A 20,982-nucleotide genomic window follows, 5' to 3' on the forward strand; every position below is an offset into this window, starting at 1 on the left:
ATTCATATGGATAATTCCCCTAAGGGGAAATTATTTCCAAGGAATGATTACATTTTATTTACTAACCAACAGGTTCCTTGCAAAATGAGTTTGCAAACGTTTACTTTCTGCCTAGCAGCAGCAAAATTAAGGGCTCCATCCACTTCTCCAAAAGGACTGTCTTTTCATTTCATTCATTTTCCCTCTGCCTCTTTGCAAGTCAGGACGAATTTCAACCCGCGGATCTCACCTCTGTGGCTGAGGAGTGTTTGCTACTTTATAAATAGACCAGGTTTAATATTTAAAACGTTGGCTTCGTAACTCAGAAAAAGCATTTGGAGATTTCAATGAAATATTTAAATGCTTGAAAGCATCCTCCAGCTGGGCTGTTCTCCAGCTCTGAGTTCTTCTGGAGGCTGCCAGGCCCAGAGGAGCTCCTGAATTCCATTTGGGGAAGGTGCCCTTGCCTGCTGCTCCTTAGCTGGGCAGGGCATTTCAAAACACAGTCCTAGGGCACAACCTTGCAGGTTGTTTTCCAGCCAGACGTTTTTAGGACTGATCAATACAAGCAGAATGAGAAAAGGTGACCGGGAGCACAGTACTCCTGCTGCAGTCACGAATAAGGGATGTGGGCAGGGTTTATCAATGAGATACAGGGAATGGGAAGGGTTTCATAATGAGGTGCTGACATTACAAGTTGAGGACCAACTCTAACAGGGGTTGGAGGAGTTCATTGTGCTGTCTTTACTGGCTTGCTCCTCTAGTCTACAAACACAGAGGGTCGAATGGTGATGTGACACTGACGGAGCAGGGCTCACAGTGCACTGTGGGAGGGCACCGGGGAGCACAGGGAGAGCTTCCCAGGTGGAGCACCTCGTGCGCATCACAGTGAGCAAAGCCAAAGTCCTCCCCACTAGCCATTTTCCCCATGTCTGTCACAGCTGTTCAGACTCTAACTTAGACTATTTTACAAATAATCTAAGAATATTGCTCAGGAAGCGTCCTCTATGCTGGCTTTGTTTATGGATTAGCTGAACATGACTGAACTGCATCTTACATCCAGTTATCTCTAAGCCCCAGTAACATTTTTGGAGGCCTAATCTATGATAAATATTTAACTGTTTCGGAGAGATTACAGCTTAAGAAAGAGAGACATCAGCAAGGATGAAAGACGTGAAGGAGAAACAAATAAGACGGTTTCTAAGCAGTTCTTCGTTTTACAACAGATACATGTACCACTTTGAATCGGGTAATTTAGAAAGAAGGCTGTCTTGTGAAAAGCAAAACCAAGGACGAGCATTGGGAAGCCTGGTGGGATGGAGATGAAGGAGGGTAGGAGTTGTGAGGGCACCTACAGAGAGAAGATTATTCACATTTTCCATTCTTGGATTTGAAAGCGTGTTCCCAAAATCAGCCCTTCGCACTGCACAGCTACTTGCCAGTTCCTCCCTAGGTGCCTCTGAATCACAGCTGCCTCCTTTACTGACAAAGGAACTTGTTATTACAGTCAGCACCGTGCAGCGCATCACGCTGGGAACGTGGGAGCTGCACTCAGCAGTGTCTTGTGCCTCGTCAACAATTGCCAGCTAAGTGCTGATTTGCCAACCATTATATCAGAGGAGGACGTATGACGGCCAGGGAATGCGGCTTGATCCCACGTCAGCAGGCTGAGCTCGTGACCCTGGCAGTTGTCAAGAGCCAAAATAACCTACCTGCATCTGCTTTCTACCAGAGGGAAGTTTGCTTGGAAAACAAATGAGCGCTGCATCCAGGCCCCACAGAGCTATGAGTCTGTCAATATTAAAGTCAATCAATCGAACCACTAAGGTTATACGTTATATAAGGTCACTTTGTCAATATAAGACCAAAAATAAATCAATGAGGTTAAAATAAGGTTATGCATGTATTTTTATAATAAATAATCACAGAATGGGTTGGGTTGGAAGGGACCTCAAAGCCCATCCAGTTCCAACCCCTGCCATGGACAGGGACACCTCGCACTGCATCAGGGGCTCCAAGCCCCATCCAATCTGGCCTTGAACCCCTCCAGGGATGGGGCAGCCACCACTGCTCTGGGAAACCCGGGCCAGGGCCTCCCCACCCTCATCATGAAGAATTTCTTCCTAATGTCTAATGTAAATCTTCCCCCCTCCAATTTAAAGCCATTCCCCCCTTGTCCTATCATTCCTTGGAAAAATTCCCTTCCCAGCTTTCCTGGAGTCCCTTTCAGTACTGGAAGCTGCTCTAAGGTGCCCCCAGAGCCTTCTCTTCTCTGCGCTGTACAACTCCAACTCTCTCAGCCTGGCCTCACACCGGACGTGCTCCAGCCCTCGGATCATCTCCATGGCCTCCTCTGGACTTGCTCCAATAGTTCTACATCCTTCTTATGCTGAGGATTCCAGAACTGGACACAGGGCTCCAGGTGGGGTCTCATGAGAGAGGAGCAGAGGGGCAGAATCCCCTCCCTCGCCCTGCTGGCCACGCTGCTTTGGATGCAGCCCAGGGCATGGGTGGCCTTCTGTGCTGCAAGCACATGTTGCCCATGTTTAGCTTCTCATCAACCAGCACCCCGAGACCTTCTCCTCAGGGCTGCTCTCAATCACATCATTCCCCCAGCCTGTATTGAAAGTGCAGATTGCCCCAACCCAGGTGTAGGACCTTGCACTTGGCCTTCTTGAACCTCATGAGGTTCACACAGCCCCACTTCTCCAGGTCCCTCTGGATAACATCCCATCCTTCTGGTGTGACAACTGCACCACTCAGCTTGGTGTCATCTCTTTCCTAATAGATGCAGAGATGTAAGGTCAAAGTCACCGTCAAATCTGGGGCACATATCAAAAGCAGAATAATGAGGACTGTTAGGGAAGGAAAAGCAGCTCGTTCTGTACATGGGAAAGCTTGCGTTACTGCACTTGGCAGCACAGAAGCACTCGAGAAAGGCCAAGCAATGGGGATAATGCATACCAGATGGACACTCAGCAGCAAAGAGGAAACCTACTGCTGAATGGCTGAGGGGAGATTTTCCTGTCATACTAGAGAAGAAGTGGTGCTGGCTTGCATGCCACATGCTGAAGTCATCGGTGTATTTTGGGATCACTCAGAGCTGCGTTTTTTAAGTCCTGCACATAATGCATACAAATCAATGCCCACTGAAGGCAGGAAAAGGACTCCAAACGATTTTATATCCACTATCTAACATGCTTGAAAGAAGAAAGTAAGGCTGGAAAGTAAGAAGAGTTGTGAGTGGCCTGAACTGATAAACTTGGAGAAGCAGAGAAGAAAGGCCCCGCCTGGCTGCTGGGCCACTCACACCAGGAGGAGTTTGCAGTTCCAGGAAAGCAAGTAAACAGCTCCTGGTGACAGCATGGCAATGACGTCCACACATGCAGGAGACACGGTGAAAACAACTGACACCATGGTGTGTAAGCTGAGTGACAGATGAGCTGGATTACTGAAAAAGGAACAAACCAAGCGACTTTCACAAGCAAGCGTATCCCAGAGAGGTGCTGGGATTGGGTACACCTTGAGCACAGAGAGCGCCCATCTGCCAAAGACACTGGGCAGATGGTACCCCGCTTGGAGCCACCTGTACAAACAGGAACGGGGCCAAAAGCCACTTCCTTGCAGACTTGTTAATAAATCAGTTTTTCTGAGAGCTGGACACTTGGAGTAATCCCACAGGGAAAGGTGTAGAGAACTTAAACTTTTCCAGCTAGATTATCTGTAAGGGAAAAGCCTCAGGAATGAGACTCAGAGAAATATTTTCACCGTATAACTCAAACACAAGAGCACATGTACTGCAAGGATTGTGGTCCTTCCTACCCTGCCTCCTGCTGAATAGTGCCTGCAACAACCGTTAAAACACACAATCCTTAAAAGTCTGACTATGAAAGATAACGAAAATAGCACTAATCACAACCCACAGATATGCTGGACACTCCATACACACTTTCGGAAAGCACAATATGTACCAGAATGATGAGAGCCCCATGGCTTGTAATGGTTAAAGGGTTAAACATGGACCAAGCAGACCATCATCAAGGGAAATGTGAGTCCTTTCCAAGAAAGACAGGGTAAGTAGGAAAAAGAATTTGCTGCTGGAATTCTCTAATCCAAGTAAAATTCCTCCCAACCAAGAAGCTAAAGAGCAAAGAGAGGACATTCTCCAGGTGCTAGAAAGAAATCAATGGAAAGATCCACCTTCTCTCCTAGAAAGGAAAGTGGGCAGAGAAAGGATTAGGCTGTGCAGCTGCACGGCACTGCTCAGTGCTGGCTGCACATGTATTCCCAGGACACAGAAGCTCTTAAAATGGACCTAACCTCAGACGAGCAGGCTGGTCTCCAGCCTCTGGAGTACATTATATGTTCCCCACTGCCACGGAACACACATATTGGAGTTCTGAACCTCAAATGAGCCACCAGAAAAGCAGGACAGTATGAGTCATAGTTGTTCTTCATGAATTTATGCCGATGCTGAGGGGTCTTAGTGGGCAAGAGGAATTATGTTTGGGAAAATCACTGGACACTGCAAGCTTTCCTAGTTTGCCATCTGTACCCCAGAGGTCTTAGACAGGATTCCAGGTGTCTGTAGCCCAACTCGCCAATGCCTTTGGACTTCCTCACGAAATCCCACACCTGCACTCTCAAATGCCCCATATAGCAACAACTTGAGGACGCTTCCTGTTGACTCCAGAATAAAAGTGTTCTGGCTCGATAACTACTCAACAGAGCTGCAGGGCTCTGTCCAAGCCATAACTGTTACTTCAGGAGCTGGAGCAGCCTTACGTTAAACAGTGAATCACTACTCACTGCACACACAAAGCAGAGCTGTGTTCCTTTCGAGCAGGCCTATTGAAGATTTCACCATTCTTGAGGGGACATAAGAGCATGACTTCAGACAGGACGCTTTCCAGAATCCCTGTGTGTATGGCCCTACAACTACCCCAGGCATCAAGAGTTGATCGGTACCCACAGCAGGTGAAAGAAATTACTTTGGTCAGACTTACATCAGCCACAGGGATGAGAGTGTCAGCAAGATGTCCAATTCGGTTCTTTCTGTACAGCCAGGACATAAGCAGTATCCCCAGTGCCACATCCACCAGCAGAGAGACAAAGATGTTGGCTTTCCTGCATACAGGATAAAGAGAAAGAGTGTTAGACAAAAGGAAGGACAGTGTTTAATGTTTCAATGACAACCGTTGGCTTCACTTACACAGCATTTTTAATGTCCCAGGGACACCAGGACAAGTCATTGAAGAGGCACGGTGTAGAGATCTTTTGACTTTCACTGATGTGCCACTACTTCTGTGGCCAAACCAGAGCCACTCAGAGCCTGCCACATGACAAACCCTTTCTGAGTAAGGGGAGTGAAAAGCTGGATTGAAGCTAGAAAGCGGAACATTAGATGAAGTGTGCATATATAGACTCAGGGGGGATTTACTGGCATTTGGAGCATCCACATGGAGATTGGATGGCTTTCCAAGAGTTCCACTTCAGTTGAACCACCAGTCAATGTAATAAATGGTGTTTCTGGGTACACAAACATACCCTAAAGGGTGCTGAACAGCCCCCCACTGCTGGAGCATCTGAATGAAACTCCATGACCTGAAGTATTCAGGAAATCAGACTAAACAATCACAGTTACTCCTGGCCTTCAAAGCTGCTAATCTATTTTAAGTGTTCCCTGGGAGTCTGTTACTGCAGGTTCAGAGAACCACAGCGAACAAGACTCCCGGTGTAATGGCCACAGGGCATTCAATATCTGTCTCAGATCTTCATTTCTCCCTGCTCCACGCACTGTGCTGCGTGTTTGCTTCTCTTGTTACACTGACTTTGCTGCTGCTGCTGGAGTCTCTGCTCTGTAATCACTGCAAGAAAGCCTCCCCAGAAGACTGAGTGGAAGAGGGAAGCATTTAAACCACTCTGCTCTTAGGGAAAGTGCCACTGAACATTAGTTGCAGTTTTTGGTTAGCAGCAGTACATGGGAAAGCAAGGAGCTTGTGGGAGCTGTGGCAACAAAGCACTACTCACCAGGGCACAGCACGAGCTGTCTGTGGGCAATACCCCAGACTAGGGAGAAAGGCATATATCTGGCAAAAGGGATAGTTAATATAAATGGATCTGCAAAATATCAGGGAGCATAGCAATGAAGGCGACATGAGGGGGTGCAGTGAGCACCCCGAAGTGCTGTGCAGGCACAGGATCCGTGGTTTGGGCTCCCCAGAGAGGACAGGTCTTGAGCAAAGACACGCGTTACTTCATGTGTATTCCATACCTCATCAGTTGAGTCTGGTTTTGAGCCTTCTTGGGGCTGCTGATGACCTGGAGGTGCTGCAGGCGATGTCCCAGCTGCTCACAAGTTGAGAGTTTGCTCCATAGGAAAGACAATGGCCAAAACTTCAGCACCCTGCGGAGACACCATGGGAACAGCCCCTTTGGCTTTAGCCATACAGGAGATGTACAGCACACAAACCCCATGCAAAGTGTCCCACATAAAGCTAAGGTCATGCAACCAGTGACAGTGTCAACATATCTACTAGAGAATATTAGATGTTGTCTCTTCTCCTAAAGGGTAACAGCACTAAAGTAGCCTTTCCAGATCAAGACCTCTTAATTCCATTCTGTAGAACCCACTGTCTTGCTCTTCTAAAGAAGCCAGAAGGCAATCCTGATTCTACCCTGGCCTTTGGGATACATCGTGGGGATTGCACACCACTCTAAGTCACCAGGAGACTGGAACCAAAGCAGTTCTGTGTTCAGTGTGACACACAAAAGGGTGCAACTGCTTTGCCAGCCCAAACCACTGCACACACATCTCTAGCTGGTGTGAGTTGAGCAGAACAAATGGCTGCAGTTCCTGTCTTTCTGTCCCTTTTTCCCCTTCTTTTCCTTTTCTTCCACTTAATCCTTTTATGCTTTTCCTCTTTATTACTTCCAAATTCCTCTCTCAGGCTCTTTGTTTCTATCTTCTCTCCATTGTCTCACCACAGGCGACCGCCACTACACAGGTAACAGGACATCTAGCATTGAATCAGGTTTCAAAGTTAATACCCGTGGAGGAAGAAAATATTCATAGAATCATGGAATAGTTTGGGTTGGAAGGGACTTTAAAGATCATCTAGTTCCACCCCCCTGCCATGGGCAGGGACACCTCCCACTGGATCAGGCTGCCCGAGGCCCCATCAAATCTGGCCTTGAACACCTCCAGGGATGGGGCAGCCACAACCTCCCTGGGCAACCTGCTCCAGGGCCTCCCCACCCTCATGGTGAATAAATTACTCCTTATGTCTAGTCTAAATCTCTCCCTCTCCAGCTTAAAGCCATTTCCTCTCATCCTATCACTACAAGCCTTTGTAAATAGTCCCTCCCCACCTTTTTTGTAGCCCCCTTCAAGTACTGGAAGGTCTCTATAAGGTCTCTTCAGAGCTGTCTCTTCTCCAGGCTGAACAACACAAATTCTCTCAGCCTGTCCTCGTATGGGAGGTTCTCCATCCTCGTAGCCTCCTCTGGACCTGCTCCAATAGTTCCATATCCTTCTTATGTTGAGGATTCCAGAACTGGACACAATACTCCAGATGAGGTCTCACAAGAGAGGAGTAGACGGGCAGAATCCCCTCCCTTGACCTACTGGCCACACTGCTTTTCCGCAGCCCAGGACACAGTTGGCCTTCTGGGCTATGACAGCACATTGTCAGCTCATGTTTATCTTCTTATCCACCACCACCCCAAGCCCTTCTCCTCAGGGCTGCTCTCAATCACATCATCCCCCTTCCCGTACTGAAACTGTGGATTGCCACGACCCAGGTGTAGGACCTTGCACTTGGCCTTCTGAACCTTATGAGGTTCTATTTTACAGCTCAGATGAAAAGCACTAGATGATGCTCATTTATTTGGGGGAGTTACTTTTGTTGCCATACAACCTATAAAGAAAGGAAAAATGGTGATTTGAGTAGTTTGAAATGACACCGGTCACAGAAGGCGCAAGAATGGTGCAGCAACACCAAGCACCACGTTTGTTGTGAGGAATAAATTCTGATGTGGTGGTGTGGTTTGAGCTAAAGCACCATTAGTTTTCTAACTTCAGCTCAGTCTTGTCTAAGTAACTTCATTTCCTGATAGTTAACTGCATGGTTTTTTTAGACAGTGTTCTCTCTAGCAGTGATGACACGGGGCAGTGGTGTGCAGAGAGGCCATTGCTTGTACTTATTCCTAGAGAAACGAAGGCCATCCTTGAGCTGGTGCAAAAAGGCCGCATCTGTAGGGAGGGGTGGACAGGACAACCGACCACCAGAGGATTCCATCCCATACACGTCATACTTGGGATAAAACTGAGAGATCAAGAGAGAGGTCTCCCGCTCTTCTGGGAATGGCCAACATCCAGCAAGGACCTCATCTGTCTGGTTGCTCCTGCTCCCAGACCTGTGCATTCCTCAATCCAGTTCCCAGGCCCAGCTCCCTCCCAGCCTCAGACCCTTTCCCTTGTGTCTGCTCTGTAGTGTTTGTGGTAGTCATTCAGGGGCGCAATCTCATATATTTGTATATATTTTACTATTGCCTTCTTTTTACCATTATTAGTGGTAGTATTATTACTTGATTAAAACTTCAGTTTTAGTTTCCAACCTAGAAGTTTTTTTCCTCCCATTGCTCTCTCCCCTTTCACTTGGAGTGGGTGCATAGGGAATGAAGAGACCAACTGCTTGGTTTTAGCTGCTGGAATTGGCCATTTTGGGACTAAACCATGACATGTGGACATAATTTGGAGCACTCCCTTCCTCTACACAAAAGTTGTCCACGATTGTCGCATTGTCTCCCTGTGTCTCACTGAAGGCAAGGAGCCTACGTTCACCATCAGTCACTTGCTTTACTTACTCTCTCTGGCCACTCTGGCATGTTCCTTCAGTTTACATTCACTCCAAACACTAAAATTATCCCTGGGATCCTGCTTTGTTTTTGAGATTGTACAGCTGTTTGGATCATTAGTGAGCATGGCCTGGAGATGTCCCTGCAATGTTTGTGTGCCGTCCCACATTTCATGTGGAGTTCTTCAGCCTGCCAGACAGAAGCAGAGCGCCGTTAGCACTGTCCAGGGTGGTCAGGATGAGGCTCTGCCTGCTCTTTATACACTGCACCCAAATGGCAAGGGTATGGCTTTCGACAGCCCTGCTCGGTTCCTTGCTCTCCCCTTCCTCCCCCCAGCCTCCTGAGCGTTTTCAACCATCCTTCATGAAAGGTTTGTCAGCTTAAAGAACAGAGTGTTGAGGTGCCCTCTTCCCCTCCCCTTTCCTACTCCAGCTGCGCAGGCACTGTGCTGTGAATTATTCTTCTTAACGTGAGCCCTCCGAGTTACTCAGCTCCTCACTAAGAGCCTCCCACCTCAGAGAGACAGGAATGCACGGTTCCTCAGCTGCCTTGTTGGGAGGCAATATCTGAAGTGTCAGAGGAAAGCAGCGTGCAGGGCAGGGAGCCGTGGGGCCATGGCATGGCCACTGACCACAGAGACCGGGGTCTGCAGGGTCACCCAGGCATGAGCACAACTGAGTTTTCTCTTTCAATTACATCCTAGCCTGGTGTTTACAAATCCTGGTACAGCAAACCTTTGCTAGAGCAGAGAAGGATGCTTGGAATGCAAAGAAGGGGGCAGGAGAAGGGCTCTGCCTGTGTGGTTACATGCAGACGATTGAAGGTGACACATTACCAGCCAACCCAACAGCTGCTAGAGCATCTCAGTTCAAGCACAAAGCAACAGCTCTGGGGCCCCATGCTAAACGCTCACTGGGCTGATGATCTGCCCATCCTCTCCCACCAACGCCTGTCTCTTAGCACCCACTGCTGCTCCAGACTGGAGGCAGTGAGGTTGTGGTCACCCACTGACCGGACACCCCTGGTGTCTAAAGGGAAGGACAGGCTGCACTCTGTTCTGTCTGTGGAGTCTCTTGTAGAAGCCACTGTGATTTTCAGGAGCACCCCAGGCCAGGTAAATGCATCTCCTTGAACAGGACAGGCCCAGAGGACACATCAGAGGTCTGTGCTTCTCTGCACCATGACTGGCTCTTTTCTTCTCATTTCACATCAAGAGGACAACCTCTATCCCACTTACGCACTTCCTTTGGGAAATAAATCCATGCACAAACTGAGTTAAATAGAAATACAAACATACTGTTAAAAGCTCAAAATAACAGTTACAGCATGTGCTGTAGAAACTCCCATCTCTACGAGTACTGAGGAAGAAAGCCAAAACCACTCCTTGTGTGATCTCCTACCCCTCTACTGACTCTGTGCTGCCATAAACACTCTCATTTGTTCACCAGACAGCACAGGGAATGATTTTCACAAGTGCAATGGAACACCAACCAAAAAAACTCCCACCAAACCCAAAACAGTGACGCTGTGTCATTAGGCAGCAGGAGATCTCTGGGGTATTCCCAACATAAGGGACTTTAGCAATAAATTAATATAGCCTGTAGGATTAAGTCTTGATATTCCAATCCAAGTTTTTTCAAAAGTGAGACTGAATTTTCCAGATATTGGATCAAAAGCAATCTTTCCAAACCAGGATCTCACATGAATGTGAAAGCTCCGTGGACCAGAACCCCTGGTTGCCTTCTTGCTCCTTGTTGGAAGCTGCAGGACCAGTGCTCCCTTCTGGATGAGGAACTGGGCTTCGTGGTGTTTGTAAATGGACTGTGGAGTGCACAGTTTATTGCATCAATACTAACCCATCCTGAAGTCCCCAACAGCACACGAGAAACCTTCAGTGGCGATGGAAACGGAAACCCTGCTCACCAATCCCTCAGAAGAGAACTGCAACGACCATCCCGCAGCACAAGGTGGTGCTGAAGAAATGCCTGAACTGGAGATGTACAGCACTTGAGAGCACTTTGTGGGTGGATGTCAGCACCCAAGCTCTGAGATCTCCAACCCCGCTGCTCTGCCTCCCCTGCACAAACACACAACAGTGGCACAGCCAAACCAGCCCCCAACCCGAGAGGACATTGCTGATCCCTTTCTTTAGCTTTACAAAGCTGCCTATCCTTTCACATCACAAAAACCTGGGAAGGAAAGAACTCCTGTGACCAGAAAGAGACAAAACCTGCTAAATGTTATTTTATGGGATGTCCTGTCCCAGCACAGGGAGAAGGGAAATGGATGGACACCTGCACATGACATCTTGAACCCTCCCTGCCTGGTGCATGTTGACACAGGGGAGGCTGTGCCACATGCCATGTGCTACATTGAACCAAATCACATTAAATGATGTAGAAGGTCAAGCAGGAGGTTTGTTATGGAGCCAGGTACTAATCCCTCTTCTTTGAGAGTGATGTTTTAAAACACCTGTTTGATAAGTAACTATCATGCTGACACTACGGGTGAATAAACAAAGCAGAAAGAAGCCTGTACCTAACTCACAAGGTTAAGAACAAGTTCAACCTGGGTTTGTGCACCAGAAGCCTGCTGGTACCTGCAGCGGCCTGCTGCTCTGGCTGCTCCTCTGGCTTGGAACGCCCACATGGGGCTTCGGCAAAGCTGAAACCAGAGCAGCTGCTGATAAACCACGTAGCAGCTCTCTGTGTCCACCCTGCCAGGCACAGCTACAGCTCCCTAGTGATGCTCAGACTGTGGCCTCCTGGAGACCAGCAAGGCTTTGACTTCACCTGGCCCAGAGCCTGGTCCGAGTTCTAGCACTGATCAAGGTGGGCAAGCCTGGCCTTGGGACCTGAAAGGAAAAGATCACTCTGTTTGGATCATCCTGTTTGTTGGTAGTGGTACACACAGTGGATGCACAGATAGAAACAGGACCTTCAGAGCTGACCCTCAACCTTTTACCCAACCACGAAGTCCTGGTGTAGTTACCACTAACAATCATTAATTAAGTCACTGTTAACAACCATTAATGCATAGTCAGTGTCTACAGAGCAGCCCCAAGAACCAGTAGCCCCTGATTACATCAGGTTTGGGTCTTATCCTAAATCTCTTCCAATGGAGCAGTCCAAAACCAGACTGTTTTCCCTTTAGGTACCAACACATGTAACCCAACTGCTCACAAAATCTTTGTATATGAAGAGTTGTTTCACTGTAATTTTTTATGACAGAATCGCATAACTGGAAACCTGTTAAAAGGCTCTGGTTCCCCATACCCTTAGGCTTGAGAAGATTTATCCATGAATACTGTAGAGGCTGTTATCCAAATTTCATCAATCAAAGTGTCCCCTTGCAGCCTGGAACCTGAGCCCAGTCCCCTCTCCAGGCAGGCTGACCAGATGTGGCACTGAGACTTATACGCACAAGCTTCTCCCCTTCAAATCTGCTCAGCATTCCTCTCCAGCGCAAGTACCTGCACATGTTGCACTGGATGGATCCTGCTCAGCCGTCCTGTTGTTACAGCAGGGTTTCACCACAGATTCCTGTAGGCCAGCATTCCCTACAACCTGCTGTGAGGTCCCCAGGTTGCAGCATCACTGACTTAAGAGAGATGACAGATTCAGACATACTAAATGCTGAGATTTCACAGCTGTGGTGGGGTTCACAGCGATGAGGGAGCAGGGAGTCCCACCTACTGAGCCACCAAGCAGATCCTCCTGGCACTCCCTCAGCCACAGCAGAGCTGGAAACCCAACATTTCAGCAGTGAGGAAACTGCAGTGGGGCTGAGCTACCCCTGCTGCAAACGAGGGGAGGAGAGCAGTGCTTCCCAGGAAACCTGTCAGCCCCCTTCAGCCTCCCGTTTTCAATGGTGCTCCCCAGACTTTAACAGCAGCTCTGAGCAGCCAGTTTCAAACAGAACAATTTTGTATCGACTGTATTTCGCACTGAGGTTGAGAAGGAACCCTGCAAACACCTAAACGTTAATTCAATTTCCACGCAAAACATAAGCTGGCTGGTGGCACATCCCTTACCTGCTACTGCAGACCCCAGAGACCAGTGAGAGCAGGAATGCCAGCAGCATGCAGGCAGGCACAGAGGCCTGTTTCAGCAGCTCCACGATGATGCTGGCTTCGACGCCATCTGACTGCCAGTGGGTCAGCTTGATGGGCCCCTCATCATACCGGTCTGTCATGAACAACACCTTGCTCTTCGCAACTGTGTCAAAGATGGCAGAGAGCTTGGAAGCGTTGTCAGCCTTGTGCTCAGTGGAGGCAGCCGTATCCAAAGGGGGATGCAGATGGGAAAGCATGACCTTGCACTGGTCATAGTATATGAAGATGATTTCTTCCTCTTTAGGGTTGCTAGTGTGTTTCTGAAGGGTAGAACAGCTCCAGAATTTGCTGTCACCTTCTTTGCTTATCTGAATCCATGGCTCATGGGAGAATATCGTCCCAAGATCTTTCAAGAACTCACTCAGACTCTCTTCTTTCTCCTGTTTGCTGTTGCTCCACGAGCCAAGCACAGAAACACTGACTTTGGTCACCCGTTGGACTTCACTGAGATACTGCTTCACCTGGGCAGGAATAAAGGGGAAATGGACCACGGCAAGGATCACAGCAGAGTTCTGTTCAGAGATCCAGCGGCCAATCAGAATGCCACTTTCTGCTGAAGCACAGCAGGATGGAAAGAAGACCTTCAGCACCATGGCAGCGATCCTGGAAGTGCGGCACACCTGCCAATAAACACAGAAACAGAACTGAGACTGGCAATCACATGCAAGGGAAATTCAAGCTGACTAAAGTCACTGGTGAGAAAGCGCAGCCCAGACGTTTGGGCACTGAAACCCAATAATACCACAAACAGGGATCTCTATCAGAGGATTTAGCAGGTTCCTGAAAGCCTGCAGTCTTTGAACTGAGGGGTGTTGAGCCTGAAGTTTCTCAGCAAAGCCCTTTCCCAGTCCTGGACCAGAGTTTCATGATGGTACACTGGGAGGCACAGCTGGTTGAACCAGCCAAGAGCAGGAATCCATCCAGCCTTGGATCTTGGATCTGACACTGGATGCATGTAAGCATTTCCTAGAGAAGGGACTCCATTTGCTGCTGGCAAATATCTCCTGGCAAATGTCAAATGCTGGCTTATGCTACACTGCTAGGTAACTTCAGAGCCTCCTTTATTATCCAGGAACCCAGAGCCGTGCTCTGCAACAACCTTGAGGCACAACCCTGGTCAGATCACTCATCTCCTCTGTCTCACTCCCTCATCTAGAAACGGAGACAACTTTCCCAAAAGGGACTACAGCCATTAATCGATGGAAGTTTACGAAGTAGTTTTAATTCATTAGATACAAGATCTTAAAAAGGTGAAGCATCCCTGCTCCATCAGTGCTTTTGATGTACAATAAAGAGCACTGGAGAGCAGCCCTGCAGAAAAGGATCCGGGGGTTCTGGTCAACAGCAAGTTGGCCATGAGCCAGCAGTGCCCAGGCAACCACGTCCTGGGTGCATCCAGCACAGCAGCATCAGCTGTGAGAAAGAGGGGACTGTCCTGCTCTGCTCCGCACTGTGACAGCCCCACCTCAAGCTCTGGGGGCAGTTCTGGGACCACAGGATAAGAAGGATCTAAAGCTATTGGAGAGTGTCCAGAGGAGGGCACGGAACTGGGGAAGTGTTTAGAAGGGAAGAGCGTGAGGAGCTGCTGAAGTCACTGGATCTGCTCAACATGGAGAAGACGAGACTGAGGGGAGACCTCATCACACTCTGCAGCTTCCTCACAAGGGGAAGAGGAGGAGCAGGTGCTGAGCTCTTCCCTCTGGACCTGTGGGAATGGCAGGAAGATGCCAGGGGAGGGTTAGGTTGGACATTAGGAAAAGGCTCTTCCCCCAGAGGGTGGTGGAGCACTGGAGCAGCTCCCAGGGATGCAGTCATGGTGCCAAGCATGACAATGTTCCAGAAGCGTTTGGCCAAGGCCCTCAGCCCCACAGAGTGAATGTTGGGGTGTCCTGTGCAGGGACAGGAGCTGGGCTTGATGATCCTTGTGGGTCCCTTCCAACTCAGGTCATTCTGTGATTCTGTGATACAATATTTTTCTCATGTCATTAAGAAAACATCTCAATGGCTTTGAATATCTCTTACAAAGCGGAGCTCTGCAGCAGTTGACAACGTCTCTTTCAGTAAGGAGGGGGTTTCCAACAGAAATATAATTGCATTAAGGAGGGCACAGGCACAGAACAGGCGGCACCCGGCGCCCATTGTCCTTTCCTGTCCTTCAGTGTTTTGCTAGAGATGTGAAAACTCCGCAGGGCCCCAAGGCTGGCTCCTCTGCGAGGGACCCAGTCAGTCGGAAAGAGCAACAGAGTGTATTTATAACATGCAGAGAGGATGTGCAACGTGGACATCCCTGACAGTTTTGTTTTTCTCTTTTTAAGACAGAACAACTGATCCAGTAAATCTCAGCACCTGGCAATTTGCTACGGCACGGAGGAGGCGTGCTCAAAGGCGCACGATGAACCTGCTCCCAGCCCCACAGCCCTGCCCAGCGCAGCGGTCAGGAATGCCTGCTCAGGGATGAGCTGCCAGGCCCTCCAGGCAGCAAGGCCCGGTCTCCTTGGCGCATGGGCAGGAAAAGCACCACAGCTGCTGTGTTTGCAAGGAGCCAGAGACTGAATTTTTGCTTTTACTGCATAGCTCACCCCAGGACCAACCCTAAGACAGGCGGAAGGGCGCTGCGGAGGATTCTGTTCACAGCCTTCCCTGCCTCCTCACAGACCCTTCGGCCCACAGTGAGATTCGGAGGCCACAGAGGGACCTCCATCTCCCCAGCCTTGACCACGGGGATAACCTCAGAGTCTGTAAGGAAGCAGGATTTCAGAAGAACCTCAGATAATGTCTTTTTCCAAATGGCTGCAAGCCTCCAGCAGAAGGGGAAGGGAAGCAGAAGGATACATGAAAGGAAGGGTAGAAAAATAGCAGAGGTGACACCTTGGGACTGTGAAACTTCAGGACATCAGGCAGGGGAAAGACCAAGGATGTGCAGCACAACTGAAAAACATCATCCTTCACCAGACAAAGCTCAACAACTGTTGCACCCAAATAGGCTGAAAACCAGGACATCTGAGCTTACTTTCCAACACTATTGAAATAGTTCAGGCTTGGGCAGTTTGGGGCAGGTATTTGGGAAGACCATGAAGGCAACAAAGAACACAGACCCCACCTGGAAGAGCTGATCCTGACACCCACGCAGAAGCTTGGTGAAAACCAGCTAACAGACACAATTAGCTAGATCAGCCTTTAAAGTCTGGCATAAATCCCATCCCCGACACTGTGCTGTTCTTTAACACCACAGTTTGTCCGAGGACACTGGCCAAATTGGTCTTCCCGGCACTGCCTCTCCCACCTCCTTGCCTGACCCAGGCTGCTAAAGAAACATTACCAGGCGAGAAGAGATTTGCTCCATCATTTACCTTTAGGTTTGAAAAGGATCTTCTCTTTTGTTTTTTTTTAACCTAAGACCCACAGACATAGTCCCAGGGAAAAGAAATAACTTATATGAATACAGAAGCTCCAAAGGGAAAAATAACAAACCGAACATATTGGGAACATAAAAACACACATATATATGCCCAGAAATTACTTAACATAATATAAACTTAGCTAGAGCGAAGACATCCTAGCAGTATCACAGGACCAAAACCTTAGAAGTGATGCATTCCAATAACCAAACCCTCCAGATAAACTGAAATTGAGCTTGATATTTTAAAGAACCCTGAGAAAAATGAAGAAAATAAGTACTTGAATGAAGTTTTTCAGCATTTCTATTTTAATACCGAATGCTACCACCAGTGATGCTGGACAGATAACTTTTTAAAGTTTAATTTTTATTTTTCTTTTTCCTCGAGATGTCGCAGTTGCTCGAGAGTATCATTATGACACTCCCGGTGTCCCTACACAGCTCTCCTTAACAGTTTGTTCATCCCATGGATATTTCAGAGAGGAATTATCAACCGACTCGGAATTCAAACTCTTATTTTTCACTGAGTGTTTCTGAAAGTTAGCCACAGTCATCTCAGAAAACTTGTCTACAGAGAAGAAACATTTCTCACTCTTATCTTGTCTAGTTTGTGAGTTTTTCCTCTTATATCTTCCCCAACCATTTAAATTAACTTAGTTTTATTCAGCTCACTACCTTGGCTACAGCTTATGCCAAATGACACCCAAACACATCCTAGGTCCTATGGCTGCAGCAGATAAGGCAGAGGCTCTGATGCAATTTTCAGGCAGTAGGAAATATCTCAGTTGCTGAAAACCAGCCGATCGGCCACTTCTGTGTCACTGTGGTGTTAACTCCATTTTCCACCACTCTCTGGGCCCGGTCATCCAATCAGTTCTCCACCCAGGAAAACTGTCATCACAGTCTACTGTTTCACTGCTGCAAATTTTAACAGAAATAGCCTACCGATGTGCTCAGTCTGGGCTCATAATGCAGCCAAGTCTTCCCAATGCACCCATTTCTGTTGGAATATTCCATCTTTCCCTCCCAAGATGCCACACAGCATCAACGTAACGATCGCAGGCGCAGCAACAACACAATGAAAAGGACACAGCCTAAAATTCATCAATGCAGCCAACAAATGAAGACAGGAGCCCACAATCGATTCACTGCAGAATTTTAGACAGAGGGGCAAGGGCAAGGAGTAGAATGTGGCCCCGGTCCCACCACATGGGCTGCCCCATTGCCACCGGCCATGCCGAGATTGCTGAGCCCTTGACAAACCCACGCCTGAGGATCCTGAAGTATTTCCACAGAGCTGAGGGCTCCTAGGCCCAGAGACAGGGAGTCACAGAATCACAGAACTGTTTGTGTTGGAAGGGACCTCAAAGCCCATCCAGCTCCAAACCCCCAGCCAAGAGCAGGGACACCTCCCACTGGATCAGGGGCTCAAAGCCCCATCCAACCTGGCCTTGAACACCTCCAGGGCAGCAGAGGCAGGAGAAGGCGAAGGGAGAAGGGGCGCAGGAGAAGGCAAAGGGAGAAGGGGTGCAGAAGGACCAGGAGGGCAGGGGCAGGAGAAGGGGACAATGAAAGGTGATGGGGCAGGAGCAGAGGGCAGGAGAAAGGGCAGGGGCTGCAGCAGGAGAAAGGGTCAGGAGCTGGGTTAGGAAAAGGGTCAGGAGAGGGCAGCAGGAAAAGAGGCACGAGAAAGGGGGCTGGAGAAGGAGCAGGAGATGATGAGGGGCGAGGGCAGGAGAGGATGAGGGGCGAGGGCAGGAGACGAGATGACGGGGGGCGAGGGCAGGAGACGAGATGACGGGGGGCGAGGGCAGGAGACGAGATAAGGCGGGAGGGAAGGGCAGAAGACGAGGCGGGGAAAATGAAAGGAGACGAGGCAGGGGCTGGAGAAGGAGGCGGGAGCAGGGAAAGGAGCAGGGGCAGGAGCCCCGCAGACCCCACCGCCTTCTCGCCGCTCCGGGTCCGCGCCGGCTCGGAGCCCCCGGGCAGCCGCTGCCGGTGCGCAGCGGGGCGGGCTCGGCCGGCGCCGCAGCCGCGATCCCGCGTTCCGCCCGGCGCGCTGGGGCGAGAACGGGCCCCGCCTCCCGCCCGGCACCTGCCACGCTCTTTGCCTTTATCCTGGGACTCCCTTGTCCCCATCCCCATAGGTCAGGGACCACCTTCCCTCCTGGGACCCTGTTGTCTCCCATCCCCAAATGCCTTTATCCTGGGACCCCAGTCTTCCCCATCCCAAAAGTTATAGGAATTGCCTTCCCTCCTGGGACCCTGTTGTTCCCCAGACGCCAGGGACTCACTTTTCCTCACTGGACCCCATTTTCCCCCATCCTCAAAGTCATAGGAGTCACCTTCCTTCCTGGGACCCCAAACCCAGGGACTTTGCCTTCATCCTGGGACTCCATTGTCCCCATCCCCAAAGGCCAGGGATTCACCTTTCCTCCTGGAACCCCACTGTCCCTCATCCCCAAATACCAGGCACTTTGCCTTTAACCTGGGACCTCATTGTCCGCATCCCAAAAGGCCAGGGACTGCCTTCCTTCCTGGGACCCCCTTATCCCCCATCCCCAAAGTCATAGGAGTCGCCTTCCTTCCTGGAACCCCGTTGCTCCCCATCCCCATAATCCTCAGAGATTCGTCTGATGTCCCCCATCCCCAAAGGCCAGGAACTCACCTTCCCTCCTGGGAACCAATCATCCCTGTCCTCAAAGGCCAGGGATTTGCCTTCCCTCCTGGGACCCCATTGTTCCCCATCCCCAAATGTCAGGCACTCTGACTATCCTGGGACCCCATTGTCCCCATCGCCAGACACCAGGGACTCACCTTCCCTCCCGGGACTCCATCACCCCCATCCCCCAAGTCCTAGGAGTCGCCTTCCCTCCTAGGACCCCGTTGTTCTCCATTCCCAGACACCAGGCTCTTTGCCTTTAACCTGGGCCCCCATTGTCCCAATCCCCAAAGTCCTAGGAGTTCTCTCCCTCCTGGGACCCCATTTTTCCTCATCCCCAAAGGCCATGAACTCACCTTTCCTCACTGGACCCCATTGTCTGCCATCCCCAAAGGCCAGGGGCCACCTTCCCTCCTGGGATCTCGTTGTCTACAACCCCAAAGACCAGGCACTTAGAGGCCCATGAGGGTGGGCTGGGAAAAAGTTGGGATATTTTTTGTTGGGTGCCACAGAACTGGAAGTAAGTTATGGGAAGATTGATTTTCTGGGAGCTCACATGAAGGGAGGGATTGGGACAGGTTCCTGCAGACCAGGCAGCCTCCCTCCCTGCTCCGTCATTTTTAGCACTTGTTCAGGGCCAGGAAGGAGAGAGGGTCCTCCCTGAGGTTTGTTTGGGGTGAGAAGTGGTGACTGCACTCCAGTCGTGGACATCCACAGAGGCTGAGAAGTTGTAAAACACCAAGGGCTGGAGCAGGGAGAGAAAAATGCCCTCTTCTTTGCCACCACACCCTGCCTGCTTTCCCCTGGCCTCTGCTGATAAATGCAGCGGTTGGGCTCCCTGAGCCACCTCTCCAGGAACAACGAGAAGGGGGTGGCTGGACTCCCCGAGTCCTCCCCCCCTAGGATAAACAGGGTGGCAGGGCCAGCTCAGCCCCAGGTCCTGGCTTGGTTTGAGTAGCCTTACATGTCCGTATGCAGTTTTCTCCATGCAGTGGTTGTTGCTTCCCTGCAGAGGTCAGGAATGCAGCACATTGCAGGTTACATCCATTTCGCCTTTCTCCTCAAGTTTGTTGCAAACCTAGTGTGCCACACAGACCTTGGCTGCCAGCCCCTCCAGTCACCTTCTGGCATCAGGAAGGTGGAACCATGGCCATATGAAGAGACCGTAAAGCAGCTTCCAGTACTGCAAGGGGCTCCAGGAAAGCTGGGGAGGGGTTCTGGATCAGAGAATGCAGGGACAGGGAGAGGGGGAACAGTTTTCATCTGAAAGAAGGGAGATTGAGATGGGATCTTGGGAAGAAATGTTTTCCTGTGAGGTGGGGTGGCCCTGGCCTAGGTTGGGCAGAGCAGTGGTGGCTGCCCCATCCCTGGAGGTGTCCAAGGCCAGGTTGGATGGGGCTTTGAGCCCCCTGATCCAGTGGGAGGTGTCCCTGCCCATGGCAGAGGATGAACTGGATGGGCTTTGAGGTCCCTTCCAACCCAAACCATTTTGTGATTTTATGAAAATGGTGTGCAGGGAAGAGAAATAATTATATTATCTTTGCGAAACCACACAAGGATCTGGGATTGTGGTGATAATAATTTTGCCAAGGCACCAGTATGTGTCCAGTTCCAAGTTGTTCAGTCTCCCATTAGCTACTCTGGTGGGTCCAAGAAAATCAGGGATGGCTTAGTCTTTGTTTCTGCTGTCTGGAGAAGCTGGAGGGCAATAAGGCAGTTGAATATGCAGACGGTGCCTGGCTGTGGGAGTGGTGGAGCTGGTGACCCACACACAGACCAAAAGCTCAGTGGAGTTGTGGTGGATCCAGCCCTACGCCCCTCCTGGGTGTTAGGCTGGGGTCACCACATAGTGCCCCAGCGTTGATGTGGCTGTAACGAGGCCTCCTGTGGTACTTAAAGACTTTGACACAGTTTTCCCCTGCATCTGCCACAAAGAGGTGCCCAAAAGAGGAGCAAGCCACGCCAGCAGGC

The 20,982-nt window shown here is 49.9% G+C and overlaps 1 protein-coding gene across 1 annotated transcript in view; it reads right to left on the reverse strand.

The window, feature by feature from the left end:
- The window catches only part of PIGQ (phosphatidylinositol glycan anchor biosynthesis class Q), a 39,483-nt gene extending 21,171 nt beyond the window's left edge, over positions 1–18,312 (reverse strand). The window contains exons 1-4 of the mRNA XM_069870158.1: positions 18,291–18,312; positions 12,872–13,572; positions 6,254–6,385; positions 4,986–5,106 (exon numbers count right to left, since the gene is read on the reverse strand). Coding sequence (XP_069726259.1) covers positions 4,986–5,106; positions 6,254–6,385; positions 12,872–13,545 — 927 coding nt within the window. The 5' untranslated portion in view covers positions 13,546–13,572; positions 18,291–18,312. The remainder of the gene's footprint in view (positions 1–4,985; positions 5,107–6,253; positions 6,386–12,871; positions 13,573–18,290) is intronic.
- Between the last annotated feature and the right edge of the window lie 2,670 nt (positions 18,313–20,982).

This window comes from Phaenicophaeus curvirostris, chromosome 16 (genome assembly GCF_032191515.1).
Source record: "Phaenicophaeus curvirostris isolate KB17595 chromosome 16, BPBGC_Pcur_1.0, whole genome shotgun sequence".
NCBI lineage: Eukaryota > Metazoa > Chordata > Aves > Cuculiformes > Cuculidae > Phaenicophaeus > Phaenicophaeus curvirostris.